At 39.7% G+C, this 26,996-nt stretch overlaps 1 protein-coding gene across 1 annotated transcript; it reads left to right on the top strand.

Moving 5' to 3' along the window:
- The first annotated feature begins 40 nt into the window (after window positions 1-40).
- EFCAB7 (EF-hand calcium binding domain 7) lies at window positions 41-26,236 on the top strand. The gene is made up of 14 exons (XM_052666880.1): window positions 41-118; window positions 2,644-2,831; window positions 7,059-7,270; window positions 8,585-8,671; window positions 9,510-9,705; window positions 10,698-10,816; window positions 15,179-15,320; window positions 16,828-16,937; window positions 17,924-18,081; window positions 18,286-18,419; window positions 20,474-20,622; window positions 22,449-22,658; window positions 24,628-24,735; window positions 25,512-26,236. The coding sequence occupies exons 2-14, from the start codon at window positions 2,645-2,647 to the stop codon at window positions 25,584-25,586; spliced, it is 1,887 nt and encodes a 628-aa protein (XP_052522840.1). The 5' UTR covers window positions 41-118; window position 2,644; the 3' UTR covers window positions 25,587-26,236.
- The last annotated feature ends 760 nt before the right edge of the window (window positions 26,237-26,996 follow it).

The raw sequence follows: 26,996 nt of genomic DNA, 5'->3' as shown, positions 1-26,996 counted from the left end.
GGGCGGGGCGGTGGAGCCGCGTCCCTCGGGCCCGGGTGTTCGGGCTCTGTGTGAAGGGAGGGGCCGGGGCTGCTCTGCCCGCCCTGCCTCGCCGCCGCGGGGAGGTTCGGCCGAGCAGGTTGGTTCCGTCCTGTGGGAGATCGGGGGTTGAAAGTTTTCTCTGTGAGGGCGGGTTGTCGATAATGGCTGAAGGAGCGGGGGGAGGCGGGCGGGAAGGCCCGAGCGCGGCCGGGGAGCGCGGAGCCCCGCTGCCCCTCAGCGGCGTTGGCTGTTCGCTGAGCTCCTCCTCGGCTTTCACCTCTTCCCGTTGTGTGTGCGTGTAACGCTGGTGCTTAACGACACTGACAGCGTCTGTAGGAAGCAGGCTGTATCGCCGTTCCCGATGGGGTCCTTCGGATGCCGATGTCGTATTGAAGTGTCAGGCGGGCGGGCTGTGTGTTACAGATAGGGCACTTCATCCATGATAAGCGATTATTATCTTTCTTTCTCAAGAGTAAAAGAGCCGTATAACTCAATGCTGTGAGTGATTTAGGCCCCTGGCATAAGAATCTAATGAGTCCTGAAGGGGACCCTGCGATGCTGTTGTTGCTGGACTTGAGGTGTTCAATTTGTTCTGCTGGAAGATATTTTCTGAAATCAACGCTGGGTAAAATAATCTGAGAGGCTGTTAGAGCAACAGTGCACCGTGATGGAGAGTCCCTCTGTGACGGCCTTCTGAAAGCCTTCATCACCTCAGGCAGGAGCAGAAAGCTGCTGTTGGAGTTTGCTGGCTGCCTGTGAGCAAACAACAGTACTTACGGCTTGGAAGTGCTTTAATTCATAAAAAATACAATTAGTGATTTTTTAAAAAATTCTTTTGCAGTTATATTAGCAAATATATAGTGAACTATATATATAGTGAACTATAGTTATATTAGTTCTTAAAAAATTTGATAGGACAAAGGAGAATGGTTTTCAAGTGAAACAGGGGAGGTTTAGGTTAGATATTGGAGGAAGTTTTTCACCCAGAGGGGGGTGAGGCACAGGCACAGGCTGCCCAAGGAGGCTGTGGATGCCCCATCCCTGCAGGCATCCAAGGCCAGGCTGGATGTGGCTCTGGGCAGCCTGGGCTGCTGGTTGGTGACCTGCACACAGCAGGGGTTGGAACTGATGAGCGTTGTGCTCCTTTGCAACCGAGGCCATGCTGTGATAAACACCACATAGCATTCAGTGTTTTAAAAAAAGGTGATACAGTTGTTGATTTCGTACTTTTTCTCTGGTGTCACCCCATAAGGGTTAGGTTTTTTTTCCTGGTTTTGCAGTTAGAAGAATGGCCAGTAGAAAAGTTGGTCAAAATTTCAAGCATATGAAGTTAAAGACATTTCATTCTGCTTTTAAGACTTATTTATGGCAATGATATTTAGGTAAGTCTGAAATTAAGCATGTGCAAAACTTAGTACTTTAACAGAATCATAGAATGGGGTGGTTGAAAAGCCACATCCAGCCTGGCCTTGAATGCCTGCAGGAATGGGGCACCCACAGCCTCCTTGGGCAACCTGTTCCAGTGCCTCACCCCTCTCTGGGCGAAAAACTTCCTCCCAATATCTAACCTAAACCTCCCCTGTCTCAGTTTAAACCATTCCCCCTTGTCCTATCACCATCCACCCTTGTAAAGTCATTATGATGTTATACATTGTCTCTGCTGGAGGTGTATGAAGCAAGATGGTTTTTCAGCTAGCTCATGTGATGGAAATTGGTTGAGTGACAGAGGGAATTCCAAGAAGTATACAGTTCAACATAATCATGGTTACATGTTGTTTTCCCTAAGGGACAAAGAGGCCTTTTACAGGGCTCTTCACACCAACAAGTGTTGCAGGGACTCCCATGTCACATGAGTCAGTTGTGATCCTGCAGCTGCAAAGCTCTGAAGTGCTGCATCCATTCTCTTTGATAATTTGTTGTTGTGAAGAAGCTTTTTAAATTACTCTCTGGCTCCCACAAACAGTGGATTTTTTTTCCCCAAAAGACACTTTTTGGTACTTCTGGTGACCAGTAGCAGCAGTGAGGGTGGCACTGTGAGCAAAACAGTCATAGGGACGGGATGTGATATGTTCATTCATTTTACTTCTGTGGCAAATCATGCTGGACCTAGGAATGGTGGTGAAGTCATCAGAGCCAGCAAGTGCAGTTCTGTGCAAATTCTCCCACCATTTTTGTTATTAGCTAACATGGCAAGAGTGGAAATTTTAGTAGTAAGGAGTAAGAGCAAATCCTACTGATTAATTTCTAAACACAGCATCTGTGATGCAAACCATTGCTAACTCAAGAACTTGTATTATGCTTTCAAATAACGTGACCATGTAGTTGTCATGTCAAATGTCTGCAATGAAAATACAACACAATAAAACTAAACCTTTCACTATCAAGAGAGAACAAATGGTGAATAACAAGTAGCTCAGTAGTTCAAGCTGTTTTTGTTTTGCAGACCTTGTGATACTTTCCTGCGAAGGTAGATTAATACTCTTATCCCTGGGTTAGATGCTGGGCAGTGTGCAGTCTGAGGCTCTAGGATAAATTGTGATGGTTGGTGTTTCAGAGGACAGAGAGGAGTTATTAAACAGGCAAAGGAGTGCCAAGCTGTAACTGTGATTGCGTTGTTCACAGAATGGCCAGCAGCCCTGGGAGTAACGCAGCCCTCGCCGATCAGAAAGGCACAGACTCGGAAGGCTCTCAAGCAAAGCAGTCTCAGCATGCAGAAGAAGCCATCTTTTACAAGAAGTGTCGAGCAGCTTACCTGACTGTTTTCAAAAGCAGTTTAGAAAATATTAAATCGAAAGAACAACTCACTTTGGGTAATGATTTGATTTTATTTTTTTCCCCCTCTAACTGGTGTGTGTGATGGTTGCAGTGGGCAGTTTACTAATAGCAGCTAGTAATTCAGTAGTGAGCGTATCCCAGTGCACAACATCAGTACCTCCTGTAAGGAGTTTGCAGTAGTTTTAGCTAGGGTTCACGTTTCAAGCTCTGGTTGCTCTATCTTTGGAGATATCCATTATTTACCCGTTGTAAAATATATCACTGTGATTTTTTCAAAGTATACAGAAACTACCATTCCTCAATGCTTTTCATTTTCTTTAAATCCTTAATCTTTGTTGCTGGATGGCTCATGGAACTGGTAGTGGTTACAGAGCTTTTCATCTCTAAATCACCAGTATGAATGAGCAAAAGTCAATACCAGCTGACAGCTTACAAGGGTTCGTAAGTGAGCTGTTCAACACCACCAAATCTGATGGAAGCACTGTTGCTTGCAGGAGATGGGGAAGAGGAACTGCTCTTTGTTTGTGACATTTCTGCAATACCTTCTTTCCTATCCCTGACAGATGACTCAGTGAGTTGGTACAGTTCATTTCTAGTTGACAATTGCCACTCTAATCACAGAAAATCACCATGATAACTGGCATTAATTGGCACAGAGGTTGGCAGATTCATGTGAGAAGTTTTGTCAGTATTACCACCTTTACTGATAGCCTCATCGATTCTAATCTACTTTATCTGAGTAATATGTGAAAATGCCACCTTTCTGGTACCAAATTTATAAATGGTCTATTTCAGCCACTGGTGTTTTCTAAGGATTCTTACTCTTATTGAAACTGTTACTTAATTAAACAGTTTCTATAGACTGTATATGTAGTGTCTGTGTACAAGTGGTATTGCTGTCAGCATTACCACAGGGGGAAAAGAAATCTGAACGTTTCAGTTGTGCTGAATAAAGGTGAGAGTAGATAGATAATGGAAGCTGTGGAAACTACCAAATTTGTTTCGAAAATCTATGGCATTTCTTTGTTCCTTGCATGGAATCATTAAGCATAATTATGTAACCTGACCTGAGAAATGACAGCTGTGTATTGGACATCATCTTAATGACAGAGTAAGATAAGGGATAAGTAGTAATATGTTTCAGTTGTGAAGTAGGTTTTGCTTCCTCATATAAAATTTCTCAAGCAAATATCGTATCAGCTGTGCCATCTGTTGGATTTGTATTGCTGTGGGCTGTATCTTACTATTTTTCTTCTTGTTTTTCTTTTGTTATGTCATGAGAAGGACTATTTGTGGTTGTCTGCAGTAGCATGGGATTATGTTAGGGCTGAAACACACTTCCTGGGTTCTCTATTTTGTACCTGGAGTTTTGTGGTTATGTGAAAATCACGGCTGGCTTCATTTGGAAGAAATACTTCCAGCTCACATTGCTGACAAAGAAAGTATGAGAACATAAACCTTCAGTTAGATGAAAAGAACCCAAATGTGTAATTTTAAAAGCCATGGTTTTTATTTTGACCTTAGGGGTTTCAAGATACAGCTCATAATACACTTGGGACTGTTGATATTACAGGTTGTTCTCTGAAGCTCTCCTAATAGATTATCATGGTAGCAAGCAGTTTGTGTGTTGTGGTGTTTGTGTTGGTGTACAATTGTTTGTAATGAAAAAAACCCCAGCAAACAACTAAAGGACAAAAAGGCTTAAGGATGGTGGCGCAGTGCCCTCGATTCCCTCACCAGGTGCTCAGCACCCAGCAGACTTTGACTCCAGACTGCACCACGTCCAGAACTGAGCAGCAGAGTTGTGGTCTCTGTAAACAGCTGGCATGGTGGTGATGGGTTGATGGTTGGACTGGCTGACCTTTGTGGTCTTTTCCAACCTGAGTGATTCTGTGAGTAAAAATCCATGCTGTATTATCAAATCATTTACTTAGGCAGAAGTCTAGTGACCGCTTTTCTTTTTTCCTGCACACATGAGGAAGCATTTGTCACTGATTGCTGCATTGTCCATGGCTAAAATGCAGTAGGTATCTGCCTCTAAAGCCATCAGCACAAAAGCTCAGTGTGTGTCTCTGATGCACTGATTTTTATTTTTTTTTTTCATTTCTGGTAGCTTCTTTCCTTATGTTGATACACGAAATTCTGTGTGCATTAGCAAACACGTTCTTTCTGCATATGACTTAGCATTATCTGGGCTTTCTGGGCTGTAATAAAGTACTTTTATAACACCCTAATGATAGTTTTGGATGGTCTGGGTTTTAAAATAGGAGCAGTGTGAACAAGTGTCATCTCTTTTATATGTGGTTTGGCTTTCATCTCGATCCATACCCTGCTGCTGTGTGCTTACCAGGTGTTTGGGCATTTTGGTTTCAAGGTCAGCTCAGGAAGGGCAAACAGTAGATCAGGCTCCCACTCCTCAGAGATGTAAGAACTTGCTTCTTTTATAATGTGAGAGTACTGAGAGTTACTGTAGTCCTGTGTTGCAGAATTTAAACAAATTCTGGCACTTATCAGGTGAGCGCGCTCCATTTGAAGCAGCTGTGGCTGCATGATGTTTGAATAATAATCTGAACTGCAATGTTCACATAGAGATTGGCCCTGCAAAATGTTACTTTGCATACTGTATTATGTGTGATGCAATATTGCATACTGCAGGATTAATTGGTGTGTTTAGCAGAATGGCTCTGTAAAGAAGGATGAATAAATACAAGCTGGATGATTTTTAGGTCTTTTCCAACCTTGGTGATTCTATGAAACTCGAGAGGTGTAGTGAATAGCAAGCACTGCCATCTCAGGTTGTATAGAATGTAGTGTTGCCATATGTTTGAAGGATACTCAGTTAAATATGAGTTAATTCTGCACTGCACTGATCTTCCAGGGAGCTCTGCTACCACAGAACCAAACACAGAGTGAGTAACCGCCTTTCCTTGTCTGACCTTGCACTGAAATCCAACAATAGCTGCGTGCCCAACTTTAGCCTGGGTAAAGATGTAAGCTTTGCTATGTTCTCCTGACTGCTTGGAGAGGTCAGGGCAGAAACCTTTATTTAGTCCTTGGCTTTCAGTCTGACATTAACAACAAAGGTGTCTGGTTTTGTTTGTTTTTACGGTGACACTGTTGCCTACTGAACATTGTAGCAATGCCTCCACCTCATTGCAGGGGCGCTGCTGAACTGTTCTCAGCTGGTGCAGACTTGGTCATCAGGCAGCTGGCTAAAAGTCTAAGTGCCAGCCTTGATAAATGTCGGCTCTTTTATGTTTTCCTAAAACACTTTATTATATGGGAAGATTCAAAAGCGTATCTCCAGTTTCAGGTAGGCTGTGTTTGATTGTAGTCCAACGTCAAACCTGCTCCACACTGGGAACTGATAAAAGGCTGTTTTCAGGAAGGGCTTTTGGGAGGCAGGCTAGCTCCAGCTAATGCATTTTGAAGTATACCAAATGTAGGAGCAGTGTCATTTTCACTTTCCATTTAAAATTCACATTGCATAATATGAATTGATAAGTTCAAATGTATGGATGTGAGTTAAAAGATTGTTTAAGATAAATCTACACAAGAACTTCATTCTTGGCAAAGTGAGTGACTCAGAAGAAACAGCTTTCACTCTGCAAGCTTTCACAAGATAATAAGTTCTTGATATTAAAGCAGAGGATACAGACAGTTGTACACCTTTCACTTAAGGAGGCTGTCTTTGAAGTTGTGGGTATTTTACTTCACTAAGGTTTTGACTCTGCTGATTTTATTTAAGGAAATCATCCCACTGACCTTAAGAGAACAGTAGCAATGAGTAAGCAGTAAGTGAAAGCTGCGGGTCAAAGCTTTTAGCCAAAAAAACCCCAAAACAAACAACAAAACTTTGTATTTTTTTTCAGTTGTAAGAATATTGCACTCTGGCTTCTTCTCAGCAGTGTGGCACCTGTCAGCTCTGTGCTGGATCATGGTTTGTGAGTGCAGAAGAATGCAGGCCTAGAAACAGAAACTGCTCCTTTCATCATCCCCTATCTGCCCCTCAGGCTGCTCCGACCTGTCTGGTAGGAAGCACAGAATTCCAGGCTGGGGAAGGTCACAGTCAGCCTCTATCAGCAGAATGCAGGATTGAGACTATAAACAAAACTGTCTTGTACAGCTGGTTTTCCTTTGAATTGATGAGTCTTGAAAATATATGGTAAAAAAAAATCAGAACATGGGAAGTGGTTAAAGGACGTTTTGAGACAACTCCTTTACTGGCAGCTGGAATATGGGCTTAATGTTTTATTGTTCAGTTCTTCAACAGGCTGGAAGAAACCCATCTCAGAAGACAGTTAATAAATACTGGACTTCACAAACAACCACGCTGAATTTTGATGATTTTTGTACTATTTTAAAAGAAGAAACACCATCTGCAAAAACTGAATTGCTTGAAGCATTTGGGAAAATAGACACAGATAACACTGGTTATATTTTACACGATGAACTTTATCAACTTCTGACAACAGTAAGTGTCAGTAGGAACTTAATCATCCATTCTTAGCCTTTAGTAGAGATTTTGGGAATTAGTGCAAGCATTCTGAACGTGTAAGCATGTATTCCTGATCAAAACAGTTAATAACTGATTCATGGTGGTTGTTTTTATTTTGTTGTTGTTGTGAGAAGTGAGTATAATGCAAGTTCCAGAAGATGTGGAGAAGAGTAAATTGGAAAAGAAGGAAGAAATAATTCATACAATATATTTGTTGTGCTTGACCCAATTAACAATAATTATTTGTTAACTTCCATCGTGGTGGCAGAACATTCAACACGAACAGAAAAACGTAGTTGCAGTGGCAAGAAAAGATTCTTTATGTGGTAGAAAACAGAAGTGACAGATGTTGAGTTCTCCTGTAACTGTGCCATAAATATCTATACATCCTGAAATGTGACATTAAGGCAGTGCATTGCTTTGTACAGGCTGAAGAACTCACTGGACATGCCTGCAGAAGCAACTGGAGCTGCTCAAAATGGGGAGGATCAGGATTTGATTTGGAGCAATGTGGTACCAGGACCATATGTCCGCATCACGTGCTTACCAGCAGTGAAGTTCACATTAGATTTTGGTCCTGATTGACACCACGCATCTATAGCTAAAAAGTGACCTGAAGTAGATTTCTGGACGGGAGCTGCGTGTTGCTGTGTCGTGGTAACAGCCCCATCCATCTGTGTAGAGGAAATTGCAGGAGAACCTTGAGGAAGGCTTGCTTTCTTCCTGACAGATACAACTCATGCCCCTGTGGCAAGTGGGCCACTCGAAATAGTGATGCAGCTTCAAACGTGGTTCCAAAAGGAGAGAAACTGCTTTGAATTCACACTGATTCCAAATATAAACAGGTGCAAGGCAAATTCATATGTGAAATAAGCCTTCTAGTGAATTAAACTGCAGATATGGACTCATCTACTGTAAGTGTAGGAGGGTAGCTTATGAGTGAAAAAGGCTATTAAGAAGCTAGAACTTGTTTGTTAGCATGCTGTATTATAAGTGAGAATGACTGGCAACAGGAATTGGGCAGTGTATGGAAGATCCATGATTAATTGAAGTGTCATTCACAGGGGCTTTCCAGGAGGCAGCACAAAATTGTATAAACTGATGCAGTTCATCTGTTCAGTGTTTAGTAATGTTACAGGGACATATTTTTTATAATGTTGATCTCTACTTTGGTGAGTCAAACAATTTAAGGGTGTTAAAATAATCTTTCTTTGCGTTTTAGTAAACATGTGATGTAGGTGGTCAGTATTCTTGATTAGGAACTAAAATTAAGTTGGCTTTTCATTGCAGGAAGGTGAAAAAATGACTTTGGATGAAGTGAACGCAGTTACTAAATCACCTGATTTTAACTGCAATGGCAAACTGGATTACAAGAAGGTAAGGCAAACATGTTCTCGATTATGGCAGTAATGGTATTGCTAAAGGCAGCATACACTGCTTCTGTGTGTTGGTCCACTGGTGACCTCACCACAGCCCACCAGCTGCCCACATCCTGAAACATGGTATGTATTCTGCTACGTCTTTCTGTTTCCCTCATTTTATCTCACAGTATTCTGCCCTTGCTGTTATCTGCTGCAAGTGAACCTGACGTTGTAGGCACAGCCTAACAGTAAGCATGAAGCCTACAACACGTGTGAGGATGAGAGTGAAAGGAATGGCAGGATAAAGATGGCAATTGACAGCAAACAGCTAACCTGTGAGAGCTGCTGTCTGTCATTTCATAATTCTTTATGTGGGGGACATTATTTTGTATATGGAGCACCTTGTTTTGAAGATGCAGCATCTTATCAATTATTCTGACGACTGAGCAGTGGCTAAGCTTTGAACTGAATTAACAGCCCACAAAGATTTGCACATAAATATAATTTCACAGAGGAAAAGCAGCTCCCTATTAAAATCCTACCTAAAAATAATGTCAAAAGAAAAATAGATCATCTCCTGGGCTGAAAAGTTCTTGGGCTGGAATATTTTCTTTCCGTATTTCCACCTCCTTGTTGAATCGCAGCTCTGTTTTGCTGTCTTTTTTGAGTAGTCACTCTGATTTAAAGAAATTAAAATGAGTATTGTGAGTAAATATAATGAGAAAGAATGCTTTGCATCTCTGCTTCGGTTACTAATGTTACACTTCTAATTTTTAAAACTGTGAGAAAGGATGTTTTTGCTTACGGCATTATCACAGAATCATACAATCATCATTACTTTCCCTTGTCTCAAGTTTTGTGACTTATATGTGGCAACTAGTGAGCAGTGCTGCAGGACTGCTCTAGAGAAACTGGAGGCTGATGATCGATTGAGGCATCGGCAGTTTGGAAGTGAAGCTGAAGCTTCCCCTGCAGGGCTCACAGTGCCAGCATCAAAACCATCACTGAAAATCTCCAGGAAAACTGACCACAAACCAGCACCAACCAAAGGTATTCATTTTTCATATTGGGAGCGTTGGTTTTTTTTAGAGATCACAGACTTAATAAGCAATTGAGCACAGTTTAATTTTTCACAAATAAGCAAGGCTGCATTTATTCATTCCCGCTGTGACAACTGCCTCAGTGTATCAGTAGAATATCTGACCCGTGTTTAAATGGACTGGGGCTGAATCTATTATCTGAAGCTGGCAAATTCTTAAAGGTGAATTTGGTTGACTCTCACATGATTCTCACAGTCCAGAGAGAAGACAGAAAAGGAATGCTGTGATATTGCAACAGCGAATTAATTATTTCCTTCCCACATCAGAGATGAAACCTTAAGCAGCTGTCAATAAGCAGGGTGTTTCAGTTGTTGAGGCCACTTTTCAGTGTGGCCTCACTCATATTGGTTGTGCTTGAAGTTGCAAAAACTTTCCCAAACAGGAGGAAGTCTGATAGCTAATGGATTCCAGAAGTACCATATATGAAATATTTATTTATGTGTGAAATGTGTGCTGTTTAAATTACTTCAGTTCTAAGAAATGCTGAAGAAGAGCAAAGCTAACAAAAGAACCATGAGGGGTGAATGTGTGTAGCTAAAGCATCAACTGCAGTAGCTCTCAGGTAAGGAATCAGGAAGTAAAGGCCTGTGAGTAATTTTCTTGGGCAGCTGTGGATTAGAAGCAGGTTCAACTTCTCCACTTAGGGCAGATTTACTGTGATTCCAAGGGAAGTTGAATCCCATGGTAACCATTTCTTCTCCTTCAGGCAGATTTAGAGTCCAAGGTTCTGCCATCTGTATGCCTGTTCACCTGGGATGCAGAGTCAGGAAAGTAAAGATGTTTGGCCAGTGACTGATTGTGTTAAATTATTTTAAGCCAGCTTATCAGATAGAGGATCTTGTTTTCCACTGTTAATCTTTGTGCATCCGTAAAGGTTTTACGAGAAGTATCACTAGAAGTAGGATAAATAATGTCATTGTATCTGAATATCTGCGTTCATAGGCGAGAGCAGAACTCCTTCAAGACCAGCTCAAAGCTGCAGAGCATCCAGCTCTTCCACCATCAGCGTGTGTGCCAGCAGCAACAGAAGCACAAACCTAATTGAGCCCAACACGATGAAGGTATCATGTAAGCTGAAATTATGCTGTTTTCCTCTAGACAGATATGGTATTGCATTTTAAACAAGAAAGTGTTTTTCTCTGATTTTTAGCTTATGTTTTATTAACAGTTTGTCAGGGGCAGCTATAAACTATCAGAAGGTTTCCTGATATTATTATTAACAGTTTCATGTACTGTTGGTTTTGCTGACATCAAGTTATTGAAAATAATTTTTCAGGTGTGAAGGTTTAATAGAACAAAGTGTGTTTTTTTATAAATGAAGCCACTGCTGGAGAAAACGTTTAATGACTTTTTGAGAAATTTAAAATTGCATAATTTATTAGGTTGCTGAGGACTTTAAATGCTTAAGTAGTCTGAAAGATTGTGTATCATAAAGCTTTATTTGAAAGGTAATTGGAAATAAATAACAGATCTCTGAGCATATTCTGTTTGTTGGGCATTAATTTGTAAATATATACTGTAGAGTGAAAATATTGATTTTCAGTTAGATTAATATGTTCTATCAGTATTTTCTTTTAAATCAATCACTCATTCAATATAAATTCCTGTGGGAGAAAGACAACAAAGTCACTTTGCTAAGTCAATATTTGTAGAGTGTTAATATTGATCTTTTTCCTTTGTTTTCCCTTTCTAGACTGAACCTTTACTAGTTTTCTTTCAACAGAAAATAATAGCTGTAGAAATATAAAACATTAACTGGAAACTGCTAGGATACATTAAAAATGTGCACCTCGAGACCTCTGTATAAAAGGAAAAAAATGGTTATGGCCACATAGTATAACTGCTGCTAGAAAACTGAACTGATTGTTCTCATGAGTTACATTTTTGTTTCAAATAACAACTCTGTATTTGTTATTGAACTCTGAAGTCCTTTATATCTTTGACACTGCTCTACAGTGACATTTGTTCTATATTAAAATTTAAAAACATTGTCTCTAAGGAATTTTTTGCAGTCTTGTTTTGGTATCTGGACCTCCATGCAATTTAACCTGCAATTTCACCTTGTTCAAACGTGATATGTAGTGCACGAAACCATTGTGTGTTTTCCCAGTTTGGATCCTTCTTTCTTTGTATGAGCTGGTAAGAGCTGACTGAAAAAAAAGAAGAGCTGCAGATATTGAATACTAGCAATAAGCATCATGTGAGAATTACAGCTATCAGTAAACATGAGCAAGTGTAGATTGTGCTACTAAATTTGTTAGCCCTAACTATTAAAGACCCAATACAAGCTCTGTCAAAGTCAATGAACGTGGACATAGTGAGTCACTGAGCTGTGGATTGGAATCAGGTGCTCAAAAATTCAGCACATTTATCTGAAGTGCAGAAAAGACGTTTATTCTGCATATCAGATAACGGTGGCTCTAGAAATATAAAGCATTAACTGGAAACTGCTAAGATGCATTGAAGATGTACTGTATAAAGGGTAAAAATGTATAAATGGGGAAACAAAAGAGACTGGAGGTGTAGCATCCTTTCAGGCAGATTGTATCCACTTTGCGTGGCACTTGGCTTGCCTTCTTCTTAGCACCCGTGTTTTGCTGCTGTGTGCTTAAGAAATTATTAGACATATATATATTTTGTCTGCAGTTAACCTGTCTTGTTGGGCAATAAGAAATTAGTGCCATCATGAGGTTGGATGAAGCAGATTTCACTTTTTTGACAGAAGGATAAAGTGGAAGTCAAACCAACCGACCTGTTGGGCTTCTTGTGTAGCTGGCTGCCATATAACTGATACACAGCTGATGGAGATTGCACATTTCTGCAAAATATTCTTGTCAGTATTAATGAAGTTTTCAAAAGTCAACAAAATAGATAAAGCAATGTTCTGTTCCAGAATCTCTCAGCTGTTGGTAGCAGTGTTGTGCCTGCTGAAAAGTCTCAACTTCTCGTTCACTCTGCTGAAGTCAATGGAAGACATGTATGCACAGTGCACAGCAAAGGAAATGCCTGAGGAAAGCCTTGATCTTGGAAGAACAGCAGAGTACAGTAGTTCTGTTGGAAGGGGACCTTCAAAGACCATCCAGTCCAGCATCTTCTGGGCTGACCAAAAGTTAAAGGTTATCACTTAAATGCCTCTTGAATGCTGACAGGTGTGGAGCATCAGCCATCTCCCTAGGATTCCTGTTCCAGTGTTTGACCATCCTTGTGAAATTTCTGCCCCTCTCGTATCCCAAAGCAGCTTGGTGCCATTGAACTAGCAAGAATTTTTGTGCTTATTCATCAGGTTTTGCACAAGACAAAGCAGTCTTGTGTTCTTTAATTCTTTAATTGGAGGAAAAACTCCTTTTGCAAACATTGCTTTTTAGTTGCAGTTGTGCATCGGTGCACGGACAGTTTCAATAATGACTTACATTGTAATGGCAATTATTTATACATTATTTGGACAGTGACCAGCAGTGACAGCAGTGGAACTCCCTAATGTTTCCAGCACAAGCATTTCTCCCTGTTTTAGCTACTATTTGATAACCCTGTGCTTTTATATTTACATCCCCTGTTTTGCACTGAAGCTGCATATTAAAATCAAAACAGAAGATCACCTTTTAGCTGCGTTAGTTTCCATTCCTGTTTGTGGTCTGACAAGGATAGAGAATGTAGCACCACCTTCTGCTCACTGCAGGAATAACAGTTCAGTATTCCTAAAGCACTGTCAAGCTTTTGCTTCCCGTTTCTCCCATCTTAATCTGAGTGGCACTTCTTGAGGTATTTTCCCTGCTGCTTTGGCTAGTGTTCTCTTGTAACAATGTCTGTCCAAATGCAGAACTGCAAAAAAAAGTAGTCATCCATCTGCAATAACAGCCAGGAATATGGAAGATAAACAGGGCAAAGCTGCTTGCTTGGGACTGTGAGCTGATGATATTGAAGACTGCTGCCACAGTGAGGAAGGGGAAATAAGAAGTGCAAGAAGAATTTTTGTATATGAAAACTGTTAGAGTATCTTTCTGAACAGCTAGAGCACATTTGGATGGCTGCTTGAACACTGTATTGTACACTTGGCTTTTTGACTTTGAGTTGCTTGGATTGGGTTTTTTTCTAAGCATTTTATAAGGTACAAAGCTTAGAGACTATGGAAACGAACAAGTTACCTCAATTGTGTCAAGTTATAAGGAAAGATCTCAATTTGTTGCATGTTCATTTGGACAGGAATAAGGGTTCTTAAATTGATGAGTCCCTGAGAAATTTCTATTCCTACAGAATTTAGGGTTGTGAACAGAAAATTTAAATGTAGGATCAGAGCTGCGTGCATTCCTAACTGTGTTAGCAACCTGGGTACAGTTCACTAGGAAAGTCCAGTTCTTGTCTGACGCCTTCTGATCACTGACTGTAAAGTGTCATCAAATGAGCATGAGGGGATTGTGATGAGAACTGACTCTTTAAGAGGTGTGAAACGAAACCTGGGATTCTGATGAAGGCTGTTTGGCCTTCAGTGAAGCAAGGAGTCAGTCTGTTTACAGGATGTTGCGTGCAGACCTCTGCTTTCATCAGTTCATTTCTGAAATCAATGCTAGTTTACGTCTTGCACTGAATATTCTGCATAGTTACAGCCACTTGTATAGAGCTGTCTGTTGAGATTACACTGAAAGATTCCTTCTGCTAGGCTATGCTCAGAAACTTAATCTTCTATTGCTAGGAAAGTAACTAGAAATAATGGATTTAATCAAGACTAAGGGAGTGAAATTGAGAATGTCCTCCTTTCCTTATGGCATACAACATGGCTACAATGGCTTTATTTCTCTTTAGCTAAATGGTATTAGAAATTGAAAATTGGGGTCTGCTATTGGGGAAAAAAAAATAGCTTTGAATCGTGTAGCAGTTTCAACATCTCAGTAAAATCATGGCTTCTTACAGGAAGCTCTTCTCAAACACTGCTGTCTTCTGTTTGTGTCTTTCCAATGGCTTTGGCAGAAGACAAGAAGAAACACTTGATTTTACTACTACCTGTGCTTGTCATTTGAGCAAAGAACTCGTTGTTCAGCTAATCCATTAGGGTTTTTTGCTTGATTGTCCTTATAGAAGTAATGGAGCAAAATTCCAGCATCTCAGTGGTCAATCACACAGCTGAGAGTCTTCCATGAATTCGGTTTGGTTCTTCAAGAGAATTAACATTTCATTTTAACCATTTGAGAATTGGGGTGATCTGTACATTTGTGGAGCTTTTTCACAAGTAAAGCCGTGTTACTGGCTTGTCTGCAGGAGCTGAAAGAGACTGAGGGAATTCATTAAAAAAGAAAAGAGAAGATTGATGCTACACCTTGGGGTATCTTTTATGCAGCATTCTTTAAATCATCAAATTAATGTATTTTACAGAATGAGCTTCTGGCTTAATCTTTTATTGAGGCAACATTCAATGTTTACTCGGTTTCCAGGAATGGCAATGTGCTCAATCCAAAGGATGCTTCTACCTGGAGGAGGATGGTGAAATCGTTGCTCATAAGTACAGGCTGCATTTACCTCAGAGGTCTGCAGTGTGCATAACTATCAAGCCTTTACGCCTTCGTCAAATAGAAGGTAAAAATATTTGTATCTCTTCAGAGAATTTTTCCTTTCTAAAGAATATATTTATTTTCCTCACTGATGCATCTGCCTCTTCTCTCCTGCAGTATTTGGTGATATTTTGCAAACATCATAGTACTGCAATATTTTTCTCTGTTGGCAAAGTCCTATTAAAAATACAAATTACTTGTCACATCATTTTTTCTCCTTAGTTATTTTGTTCTCTCTGTGTGGGCAGTAAAATAACATCAAAGTGTGTTGTCTTTCTTTTTGTAGTTGGCCAATGTCTTACATTCCTAGACTCCACACACAGTGTATTTACATACTTAGTTCTAACTAAGCTTTTTCAAGATGGGTTGGTAATTGAAATTGGCAATAAGCTTCACTGCAAATAATTAACTGAAATTAGTAATTCTCCAGTTCCAACCTGGCTGAAATGGGAACCTGACCAACAGACTTTCAATGGTAAATAAAAGGGATCTGAAGCTAAATGATTTGATGGTGTCTTAGTGTTCTGCTTATAGCTTTTGCTTTCTTTTTGCCACATGTCAGCTTCTTAAATTGTGCCATTGAATTATTCTGCTGCAAGATTATTCAGGCGTTCCTTGCGACTCAAAGAGTAACAGTTTATGCACAAATTTTTCTTTTGCACATTATTGTCCCATGTGTAGAAATATCTTGGTGTTTAGTTGTGAAGAGGAAGGCATAATGCTGTTATGTAAGGGAAGTATTTCTCTTTTAGCACGACAGTTACCTTTTTAGGAGATTCAGAATATCTTCAAATTTCCTACAAACTTGTTTGCTCCTTGGTATCCTTAACTCCTAACTGCAGACAACTGAGTCCCTCCATTGCATGTGTTCTTTTGGTGTAGCCTATTTAACTTCAAGAACACTAAATTGCCCATTGATTGACTGCTCTCGAGGACTGAGCAGCTACAAGAAATCAAACTGATTCTAGTAGCATCCACTGAATATATTTAAGACCTTCACTGCAGTCATCCTGACCAGTGATGCCACGTGTGGGGATCTTGCTGTTCAAATCTTAAAATTTACTCATCTTTCAGAGTTACACATCCTTTGATATCTCTAGCTTTTGCATGTAACATAAGTTTCCAGTTAAGAAGAGTTTAACAATGTTTTATGGAATGTCAAAAGAGATTGTAAGCTTGATATTGCCCTTAATTGCACACATATTTGTATAAAGAAAACTAATGAGAAATAACGTTCTACTACTGTAGAAAACAATGCAGATAGCTTCCTTCACTATCAAAGTGTTTAATATCTGAATGATTAATAGCAACCATTATCTGTAAGACAATTACATTACTAGTAGCAGTTTTTCTGATTTGTCTAAATAGGAAGAAAATGTTGATAGCATATAATGGTTTCTTTTCTTTTTTTTAATCTTACCTTAACAGAGACCAATGCTATAAATGCAACGGAATTGTTTACCTTGGGATTCAAAGAACAAACAATTTTGTGAAATTGTTAAGAATTTGAGGATTTTTTTTAATCTTTTTAGGAAAATCTTGTCACTGGTTGTCAGTGGATACGGTGTTGTATGTTCTGAAGGAAAATGAAACCACAGACAATCTGCAGCTTGTCTGCTTTACTGACCAGCAAAACAGAGAGGTTAGATATTTCTGTTAAATTCCTAGATTGTTTTTTGTATCTTTAATGTACCTGTTTTTGCTACACGGGTGAGCTTCAGTGTGTTTGGAAGGAATTCAGAGCTGTGCCTAATCAGACTAGAGGAGAGAAGCATTCTGTGCATGTTGCCTTCCCAAACGGGCAGAATTTATGCAAGGTGATGTAATACCGCCTTCGTTCTGACCTTTGGATGGGCTGAATTGCAAGCCACGTGTTTGGAAAGTTAATGAAGTTCCTGAGAGGGCCCTATTCTCAAGTAGCAGGTTGGCAGGCATGCCCAGATTGCTGGCTCGCTGTACAGATACTCTGTGGAAACTAAGTTGCATTTCTGCATGCTCAAACCCCCAGTTCAGAATTATAACATTTGTTACAATTTCCTTTCATTTTCTTTCTTCTTGACACATGCATGATCTTAAACTTCACAGTTCACAGAATATTCTTGCACTGTAGCAGAAAGAAGGGAAGAGGGATAGCAGGGTGCAGTGACTCTCCCCTTCCAAGCAACAGGGAAATCAGCTTGCTTCTTAAAACCTGCTACCTGTGAATTTTTACACAGGAAGTTTTTGTTGCTAGTTTGAACAAACCTGGTAAAACAGGAGGGGAATGCAAAACCGGGTGGGCTTTTTAGCATAATTTTGGCTGCTTGTGTATTAAAGCTTAAGATTTGAAGAGAGCTGAAAATCTGAAAGATGATGGATCTGCTATTAGAGGCTTCCAGTTGTTCTCCCCTTATCTCTGGTCCTGAATAATTTTTTTAACTTGTAGCGCAGTGCAGTTAGGAGTGGTTTTGGGGCCTTCACAAAGGCATCACATGGCTTCTTCCAGGTTTGCATTTGTTTTAAGGAAAGAGACTAGCATTACCAGTGTTCTCAAGTAATTAATCAATTATGTATGATTATTACTACTAATGAAGGAAGGTATCATTTGACAAGTAACCTACAGGTTTGTCTGTCTTCCTTTAAGAGTAGATGTTTGGATGGAAAGGGGAGCTTCCATCAGGAGTGTACTGGCTACTCCCATTCACAACAGGCTGTAGGCTGAAGAAGGTAAAAACACCAATTACTGGAGAAGCAAAACTGGTGTACAGAGATGAAGATGGTGAACTGGCTCTTACCAAAGAGTTCCGGTGAGTCCTTGTCCCAGATAGGTGTGGTAACCAATACAAAAATACACACTCCAAATAACATCTAGCTTTCTAATTGCTAAAATACAGCTGCATAGAATATTCTCAAGTACATTCTTTACTATATACCAACAGTGTTTGTAATTACTGAAACAGCAGAGAAGATGAAAATGTTTGGAGACGGTTCTGCTTTTTTTCATCTTTTAGAGCAGCTTTATTGGATATATTTGAAACAATTGATTTGGATGGAAATGGCCTTCTGAGTTTGGAGGAATACAATTTCTTTGAGCTGAGAACTAGTGGTGAGACATGTGATGAGGAAGTGTGGGCTATATGTAAGGGTAAGTCTGTTGCTGTGCAAAATACAACTACTTAGGACTATAAATCTACTTGTGAACTGTGGTCTGTAGCACCCTACTGTGTATATAGTTAAGGAGGGCTGCGTATTTTGTAGCCTATTCCAAGAACACACGTGTGTATTAGTATCATGTTTTACTTTTTCACTCTCCTGTCCCTCATTTTGCTTTCTTCTGGTTTGTGTGCCACTGTCCTTCTGTTAAGAAAATTCTTCCTATTGCTAGTTGCAAAGTTCTGTAGATTAAAACTGTTACAGCTGCCAAAAATACAGGTTTTCTAAGCACAGATCAGATAGTGAATTGGGCTATAACAGATATTCATTGATTTAATCTCTTTTCTGCAACTTAAGCTGATACTGCTTTCATAGCTCATAAGGTGTTGAGAGGGGCATTTAATCAGCGTGTATGAGATGCTTTAAAGCAAGGGCATCTAGAGCTTATTATGCTTGCTTAGAAAAGTAGATACTAGAAAACAGCTGTTGCAACTGTATGTTTTCTTCGAGTGTAAGCAGTTTTTTCATTAGACATCTGTCTTTTAAAGGTTCATATATGGTGTGTCAGTCTGTCCATATTGTGCTAGATGAGAGCTGTGAGACTTTGAGGTCCTATAAGTCAGATGAGGAAGCTGATAGTTAATTTTCTTTCAGCTGTACTTTACTTTCTGTCTGCAGATTCATACCATCAATGTTAGTGGACATCCTGCAGCTTGCAGGAGCAATATTGGGCCACGGACATCAATTATGAGGAAAAAAGAAATTCTGTGGCATTGCTTTAACCCTGCACATATTTAGCTCCTAAGGGTAGAAAAATGTAACCACCAGTGGCTGTGTGCTGCTGTAGTAACACAGTGCATTAAATCAGTGGTTTCAAAGCATTGGCAGTTTAACTGAAACTAATGGACAAACTGGAAATTTAGAGGGTGTAGTGTGTAAACTAGAAGTTTCTGTACAAAAAATAGTTCTGCAACCTGTGTCTGAAATGCCAGTATGGTATGCCATTAAATATCAGCCCATGCCATCTGTTAGATATAACTCCTTTGCAGGCTATGACACATTGATTAATTCAGGCCAAAAAATACTTCAGACCTGGCAAGTCCTGCCAACTGTTTCTCCCCAAATCACTCAGATATATTGGAGTTTTTTCCTAAATTATGGAAAGATCACATAAAAATACTTCCCTATAAATCAATGTCTCTTTCGTCCCTTTCCATGTTATTCCTCGCTTTATGACTTTGTCAGTGTTCTGTGTCTGTGAACTGGTCTCAGTGCGAATAGGGGGAGTGTGTGTGATGTGTTTAAAAGAGGGAAGAAGAGAATATGGTGAATGTATTACCTGGTCGTTAATCAGCTGAAGGGTTCGGACGAATATTATAAATCTTGACACCAAAGTTACAGCCGCTTATTATAGCATCTGTACCCTTAGATAGATTTATTAAACTGGTAATCCCTTTTTAATAATATATAGTAAAGATTTAGCATTGTTATGAAGATGAGAAAACCATTTTTAAGAATCGCTGACACAAGGACATTTCAATTATGTGTTTGCTGACATTAGATTGGTCAATCTACCATATTCCATCAAAAGAAGGGTGCTAGGATTACTGGCGTTTTATTGCTTTTTAAGAACTAAGTAAATCACTCCTATATCAAGGACCTCAAGCACTAAGGATGCTGGCCCCATCAGACTTTCATTTCCCGTTCCTAATATACCCTATTCTGCAAATCTCAACTGCCACAGATACTGCTAACAAAAGACAAAAAAATCAATATGAATTCTTTCTCTTTGGGAATCTCATCCTCTTCTGGGCTGTACAAAGGGTGCAGAGTTTCTTGGCATTATCTAAAATCCACAGTGCAGCCCTGCAGAAGGCTGGCATGAAGTCAAGGGCGTTCATTCCCAAAGCATGCTTAGAGAGCCTGAGGCTGCAAGATGGCTCAGTCCTGTAAATCTCATTAAGTACAAGGTTGGCTTTGGAAGGACAAAGGGCGTTTGCAGAGAGAACAGACGTTGTTGTAGTGTTACCTTGCATTTCTTTTCAGAGAATTTTGATATGAAGAAGAATGAACTAACAAGACAAGGATTTATGGATCTGAATCTCATGGAAGCCAATGACCGTGAAGGGGATCCTAGTGACCTTTGGGTCACTTTATTGTCACTGGGCTACAACAAAGCATTAGAAATGACAGAGGTATGATAGCTGTACAGCAAAGTAATTGCTTTATGTACAACTTGCTGCACGTGTTTAATTGCAGTGCTGTTTCTGTCCATCACAAACTGACTTTGGTGGATCAGTGTTCCAACCCAAACGCTGCTGATGCAGGGTTTACCTGATAATTTTCAGTCACTGTGGCATTCTGCTTCTTAGAATAAATGCCACGGTTGCAAGACAGGATTTATCTTTTGCCTTAGACAAAGCAGCATTTTGTGGGATAGGAGCAGTGGGAATCTTGGGTTATATCCTTTGAAAAAATTCACACACCTTGCTGGTAAGCAGTGATAAGAAGACAGTGGTAGTAAACTGTGACCTGCCAGCAAGCATACAAAACTCAGAACTTAGTCACCTTCCTGACCCAAGCTGCAGCAGAAGCCATCAGTCATAATATAAAAGTTACTGTAATGCAAACAAGTGATTACTTCTTACAGTAACTCAAAAACTAACACAAATGTCAGCTAGAGAATGGGATGATAGGAATGGATTTCTGAAACATTAGAGTGTGTTATATCAGCTAGGGTAAGATAACTTCAACCCCACCCCAGATGTGACTCAGAGCTAATAATCTGCAGATGTGGCTGAATGGTGCCTTACACAACAGTGTCTGAATGGGTTCCATATAAAATTGGAGTGAAAGAGCTTTTGGGTGGCACACTGTTTGCTTAAAGGGCCAGGTGTTATTTCTCTGGTTTAATTATGTGCTTACAGATTCTTTTAAAACCCATATCAGCATTAGCATTAATAGTTCTTACTAAAGGAAAAAAAAAGGTATTTTGAATGAAGAGGGAAAAAAAAGAAAAAAACGTTGAAGACATAAAATGTGTACATAATTTCATAATTGTTGTTTTTTCCCTGTTTTGTTTTTGTTTGTTTGTTTAGTCTATTATTTATTTAGCTTTAGTTAAAATAGCTTAGGACCATAAGATTACACAGTCCCCATATAAAAATGTGTATGAAACATAAATGCAGACCCAAAAAATCCACTATGGCAGAGAAATTTTGGTTGGCTCTCACTGAAAATCCTGAGATTGTGGTGAATAATTTCTTGAGGAGCAGCACTTTCTCGTTTTCCTACAAGCAGGCCTAACATAGCAACTACAAAAGTGTCTTTCTGCATTTATCCCATCAGAGGGAGCTATCCTCTAAGAAAGAAGATTTTTGGGGAGGTTTTATCACGTTCGAAGTTTCTTTGGGTACGCTGTGTCTTATATCAGCTATGGCTTTATGTCTGTAGTTCTTGCTTTCCAAAGGAAAATGTAGCTTTCTGAATAATTTAGTTCTTGATCTAACAGGGTATATGTACTAACTGGTGTCTGCAATTTAACCTCTTCCTGGTTTTTCAGTGATTTAGAGTGTGATATTTCAGGAGCGTTGAGCCTATCGAGTTCAAGGCAGAGCTGAAGAATCCTAGTGGATTCCCATAGCCTTTTGGAAGACATCAAGGTGCTGTTACTTAGTGTAAGAAAAAGTAAACAGCAAGTGAAATAAATTAGTACTTCATGCTCATTCCTGTATGTTTTGCTATCCAAGAAAGGATTTGTTACGTTGGAGAGGAAAGCACCAAACTGCCTATCCAGTGTATTGGAACTGGCATGAAGAACACTCTTTTGTCCTGGCCTTTCACTCTGTTCATAAGATCACCACAGCTCTCAGGTTTTGAATTTTTAATACCTAGTGACGTACTTTCATTTGGATAATTTTACTTTAGAGCATACATGAAAATCCCTAGGAGCTATGGATGAAAATCTGAAGGAAAAAAAACAAGGATAAATTGATGCTAAAACTCTTCTTTTCCACTGCAGGCATGCCCCTTTGTCATTGACATCTATGCAGAAAAATGCAAACCCAGAATTAAAGCCATATATCTAGAGGCAGGCAGCTGGCAACTCAACAGGGCTATCTGCAAGTCTGTTGTTAATAATGGAGATGCCAAAGTAATGGATGGCTGTGAAAACATAATTGTCTATACCTGTAGGACTGGCATGCGAATCACTTCTGTCATTGAAAATAAGGTATGACAGGATACTTCTGTAAGGTACTTTGTTTTAATGTCTGTTATTACTTTTCTTTTCCTTGCATGCTTCAGTTTTGGGAATTACATTTTCTGTTAACTTGCCAGTCTTACTGGCCTACTTTGCTACTAATCGGCGTGAACAAACATAAATCCAGGTAAAACTTGTTGGTGAGATGCAGATTTTTAACCTTTTTGCATAGATCTCCATGAATATTCTGGTAATTCTCTTTCATTTATAACAGGAACATAAATACTGTGCAGTAAGATGCTAAACTTAAGATGCTTGAAGTCTTAAAAGCTCATAACAAGAGTGTATTTTTAAATGGGCAAACATGCAAAAGGGGATGGATTGGTGGACTAATATTAGGACTGAATGCAGAGGTTCTTTGGAGCCACAGGTTTAGAAATGCACTTCGCCCTTTAGGTGGGTATACTGGAGTTATTTATATGTTTAGGGGTATGTCAGAGAAGGAGACAAGACCTGTGCTGAGGCAACTGGCTGGTGAAAATCACTGACCATTGCCATTTGTACCATTTGGGTTTCATATGTAGCTTTGCTCTGCATTGAGCAGTTACACTTCCCTGAAAATCTCATTCGAGAATTTGTTGGCTGGAAACTTTGCACTGTAAATGTCTGGAAAGAAGTAATGAAAGGGCAATTTTATGCCTTCTTTTAAGCTTCCCACGGTGCAAGCAGTCTGGTTGTATCTTCAGTTACTGTGTTGATGATTTCAAAGGAAATAATTCTTTGTTATTTCTGTAATTAAATTATGCTAGTTCTTGAGGGATTCTGGTTTTGTTTTGCACATGCGTTTCATCAGTGGGTAGAGAAAGGTGGTTGTCTCATAACCATCCCCAGTCAGGATGCGAGCTGCAAAGATGAAAAGACCTCACAGGCAGAGCCTCAGCCTTCTCAGAGAATAAGTAGAAACGAGTCTGTTGCCTCCTCATTTGTGTGACAAAAGCAATCGTTGATGAAGCATTTCCTGTCATCCAAAGTGCAGGCTTGGTCTAGGATGCCCTCTCTGCTCGGTGAATTTCTCTTACCTTCTTCCTGTTGCTTTAAGTATCTTCCTGTAGAGATCATTCTCATGGCCAAGTAGAAGAGAGGATGTAGGAGAGGCCAAGTAGAAGAGAGGATTTCACCGAAGTGCCCGAAGTGACATGGGTGATCACAATAATAATGAGATTAGCACTGGATCGTCTTTACATTTCTGCAGCCAAGAATGACCATATTTACACTCTGTGGCTCACAGATCCTTCCTACTGTGTGCACCAAAGATAGGCTGAAAGGACTGGCAAAAAGAGCTGTTAGGAGCTTCTTGTGTGGCATGAGGCTGATTGCTTAAATCAGAAAGCTGTGTTTCTGTTCCATTTCTCAATACAGAGGGATTGTTGGACAGCATTGTCTAAGAACCAAATTTCCTGGGCTCTCTGTTGAGTGGATGGCAGAGTATAATAGTACACCCTTAGGTCCTGAGTCTGAATATTGCTTGAGGTAAATCTGTAGTCAAAGAACTTTCCAGTACCTCAACTCTCAGTTTTACGTATTGGATCCTTGGAAGCATCTGCACACCTTTAGTAAGAGGTCTGTTGAGTGATTGTACTTAAATGAATTCTGCCCGATGTTTTAAAAAATCTCTATGAAGATGAGCTGCTTTTCTCAAGGGAATGCTTGGAAGAAACCGTGAGCAGAAGAAGACTGTGACAAGGCACATCTTGATGAGTGTCCTTTACAAACTGCTGTGTGTGCTGTATCTGTGACTTGTGGCAGCCCAAGTGAGGAACTCTGGTCATATCTGAAAGAAAACAAAACATGAAAAGTGCTCCTGACACGGGGCATTTAACTTCAGAATCTAACTTAATAGCATAGCTGAGGAAATAGGAGGAAGGTGTAGTTCTTACAGAAAGAGCAGCTGCTTTACCACTAAGACTAATGGGCTCTTTCATGTTTTTTTTACTTGCAGTCTGATAACAAAGTGATTGTTCATGTCAACAATGAGCAGAGTAAGAACTGCCTAAGTAGTAGAGGCCTTGCTGTTTTTGCTGTGGAAGTGGCACCAAAATCTATGATGGTAAGAATTTATTGTTTAGCTATCTAAAATCTAAGTGAAAAGCAAAAATCATTTGACAACTGTACTGTTTCCTTTTGCAAGTCTTTTATCATGATAACAAGCATGTGGATAGTGAAGAGGTCTGTCTTCATCACCAGTACAGATCAGATATCATTTTACTGCCATTCCAAAGCTGAACACATGCCTGATATAACCATGTTCTGCAGTGCAGATTGATGTAAAATTATATTGCGTTTAGTTTGTCATACGTGTGCTCCCAGATTTTGGATGCTGGTGCCTCTTTCAGTTGTCTATACATGTATCACTTTGTCATGTTTTTAATACTCTATTTCTGTTTTTTAATTATTATTATTACTTAAATTTTAATCAGATCTATAGATTGTCCTGAGAAACAGACCGAGCCAGGTTTGTGTAAGAGAACTAGATGAGCATCGTGGTTCCTTTCAACCCAGGCCATTCTATGGTTCTATGAAACAGACAGAGCCCAGTGGCACTGGCAGGGTGGCCCAGTTAATATTGCTACTGGCAATTCAGATAATTGTAGTCTCCTCCTGTAGTGTTTTATTCATTTTAATTTCTGCTTTGCTCGGTATAAACTGAGACTCAGTGACCCTTGTGAATTCTTTGCTGTCATAATAGATGCTGATTGTTTTTCATTCAGTGTTTGTTGTACACGTACTGAAATATTTCTTGTTGCTTGCATAGCATTCTAGGCTATATACATACAATCCTTCAATAAACATCCATTTCACCAATGTTTTCTCTCTTGTGTACAGGTTTCTCAGCACGTGCTGCCACTGAACGAGCAGGAAGAATGGCTGTATAATTGTGTGCATTCCCTCTTACGCTGAATGTTGTAGTCAGTGCTGCTTCTTGGCAATGTTTAATCACAGCTTCTGCAACACATCTTGTAGGTGTGTCCTCTAAAGCTGGTATGCTTCTCAGTTTTATTTGTTAAAGCCAATGAATCGTATAAGTACTTATTTCTGGTATCCCATGTCTGCTAATAGCTCTTAAGAAACACAAACAGTGATAGCATAGGGATGGAATAACTGCAAGTCTGTAGAATTGTTTGACAGGGCAGAATGTTCACATGCTGTCTAATGAAATACAGCATTGTGCAAGTGCTGAGATGCTGAGAATGAGTTCTGTTTGGTGATACAGCTGACAGTTATGATAGAATTGTGTTTCACAAGGGCTGTTTCCCCAAAAATGCCCTTATTTGCTGTAATAGTTAACATAGTTCCATACTACAGTCCATACTGGAACTGCTTCACTGAGGAAAAAGATCTGTTAAATTGATCACATTGATTCCTAATTCAACACTGCTTCATGTGTAATTCAACACATGATTTTTATGTGAGAGATAAAAAGGAGCGGGATTATTTATCTCCTGACAAAGGGTTTTAATTTTTTTTGGTCATTTGATAATACCTTGTACTAAAATACTTTTAAAATACTCTTTTATATGAAATAAAATCTGCCTTTTCACATGCAATAAGGGATTAATATTTGTGCTCCTAACTGTTAACTGCGACTAATTATTTGCAACGTAGCTGAAGTAAGAAGGCTCGAGGTACTAAAAGTATTCAGGCAGTTATGTTTTTCTCCAAGTGTCCATATAAGAAATGATGACCCTGGTCACTGAATGCTTCAGGAGTGCCTGAGTTTAAAATAGCCCTTAAATATATGTGACCTCATCTGAAAGGGCGGCGAGCAGTCTTGAAAAGCTATATTTATCTGCCAGCAGCTCCTGCACAGCGCTGTTGCTCTGCTGTAATCGTACACTGGGCAACTAAATGTCAGTTACAAAATGGGAGTGCTGCTAGAGGCTGGCTGTGATTTATGCTCTTCTGTAACTGGAACTCAGACAGGTCTGCTGGTGAGCTTTTTTTTTATTCTTCTGCAGCAGATATCACTTTCATTTCAAGAATGGCCTAAAAGCAGTAGAAGTTGTACTAAAAGACTGCAGAAATATTTGGTAACTTGCAGCCAGCCAAAAAAGAACCCTCTAAACACTGCCTCAGGCAACGTGTGGATAATCAGGAGTTCCTGGTAGCATCTCTAAGAAGGAACTGGGAAATAGTGAAACACCTACGTGTGCTGTAGGCAGTACAGAGCAAGCACAGTTATTTGCATTATTTCTGTTTTTGCATTGGTGTCAGGCCTGGTAGATCTAGCGGGAATCCACGTGCAATTCTTATTGGACTTCAGGAAAGAAACACATGCCAAGCTGAGTAATTGCTGCAAAAAGACTTGAA

Source organism: Tympanuchus pallidicinctus, unplaced genomic scaffold (genome assembly GCF_026119805.1).
Source record: "Tympanuchus pallidicinctus isolate F22 unplaced genomic scaffold, pur_lepc_1.0 scaffold7, whole genome shotgun sequence".
NCBI lineage: Eukaryota > Metazoa > Chordata > Aves > Galliformes > Phasianidae > Tympanuchus > Tympanuchus pallidicinctus.
Note: the sequence above shows the minus strand (reverse complement) of the source record. Positions and strands in the feature narration are given on the sequence as shown.

What these genes read in the sequence shown, in the direction of transcription:
- EFCAB7 (XM_052666880.1), top strand. Translation starts at nt 2,645, where the DNA reads ATGGCCAGCAGCCCTGGGAGTAACGCAGCCCTCGCCGATCAGAAAGGC. An exon ending in AAGCATTAGAAATGACAGAG is followed by an intron (nt 20,623 to 22,448) that starts GTATGATAGCTG and finishes TTTCCACTGCAG; the next exon opens with GCATGCCCCTTTGTCATTGA. An exon ending in CTTCTGTCATTGAAAATAAG is followed by an intron (nt 22,659 to 24,627) that starts GTATGACAGGAT and finishes TTTTACTTGCAG; the next exon opens with TCTGATAACAAAGTGATTGT.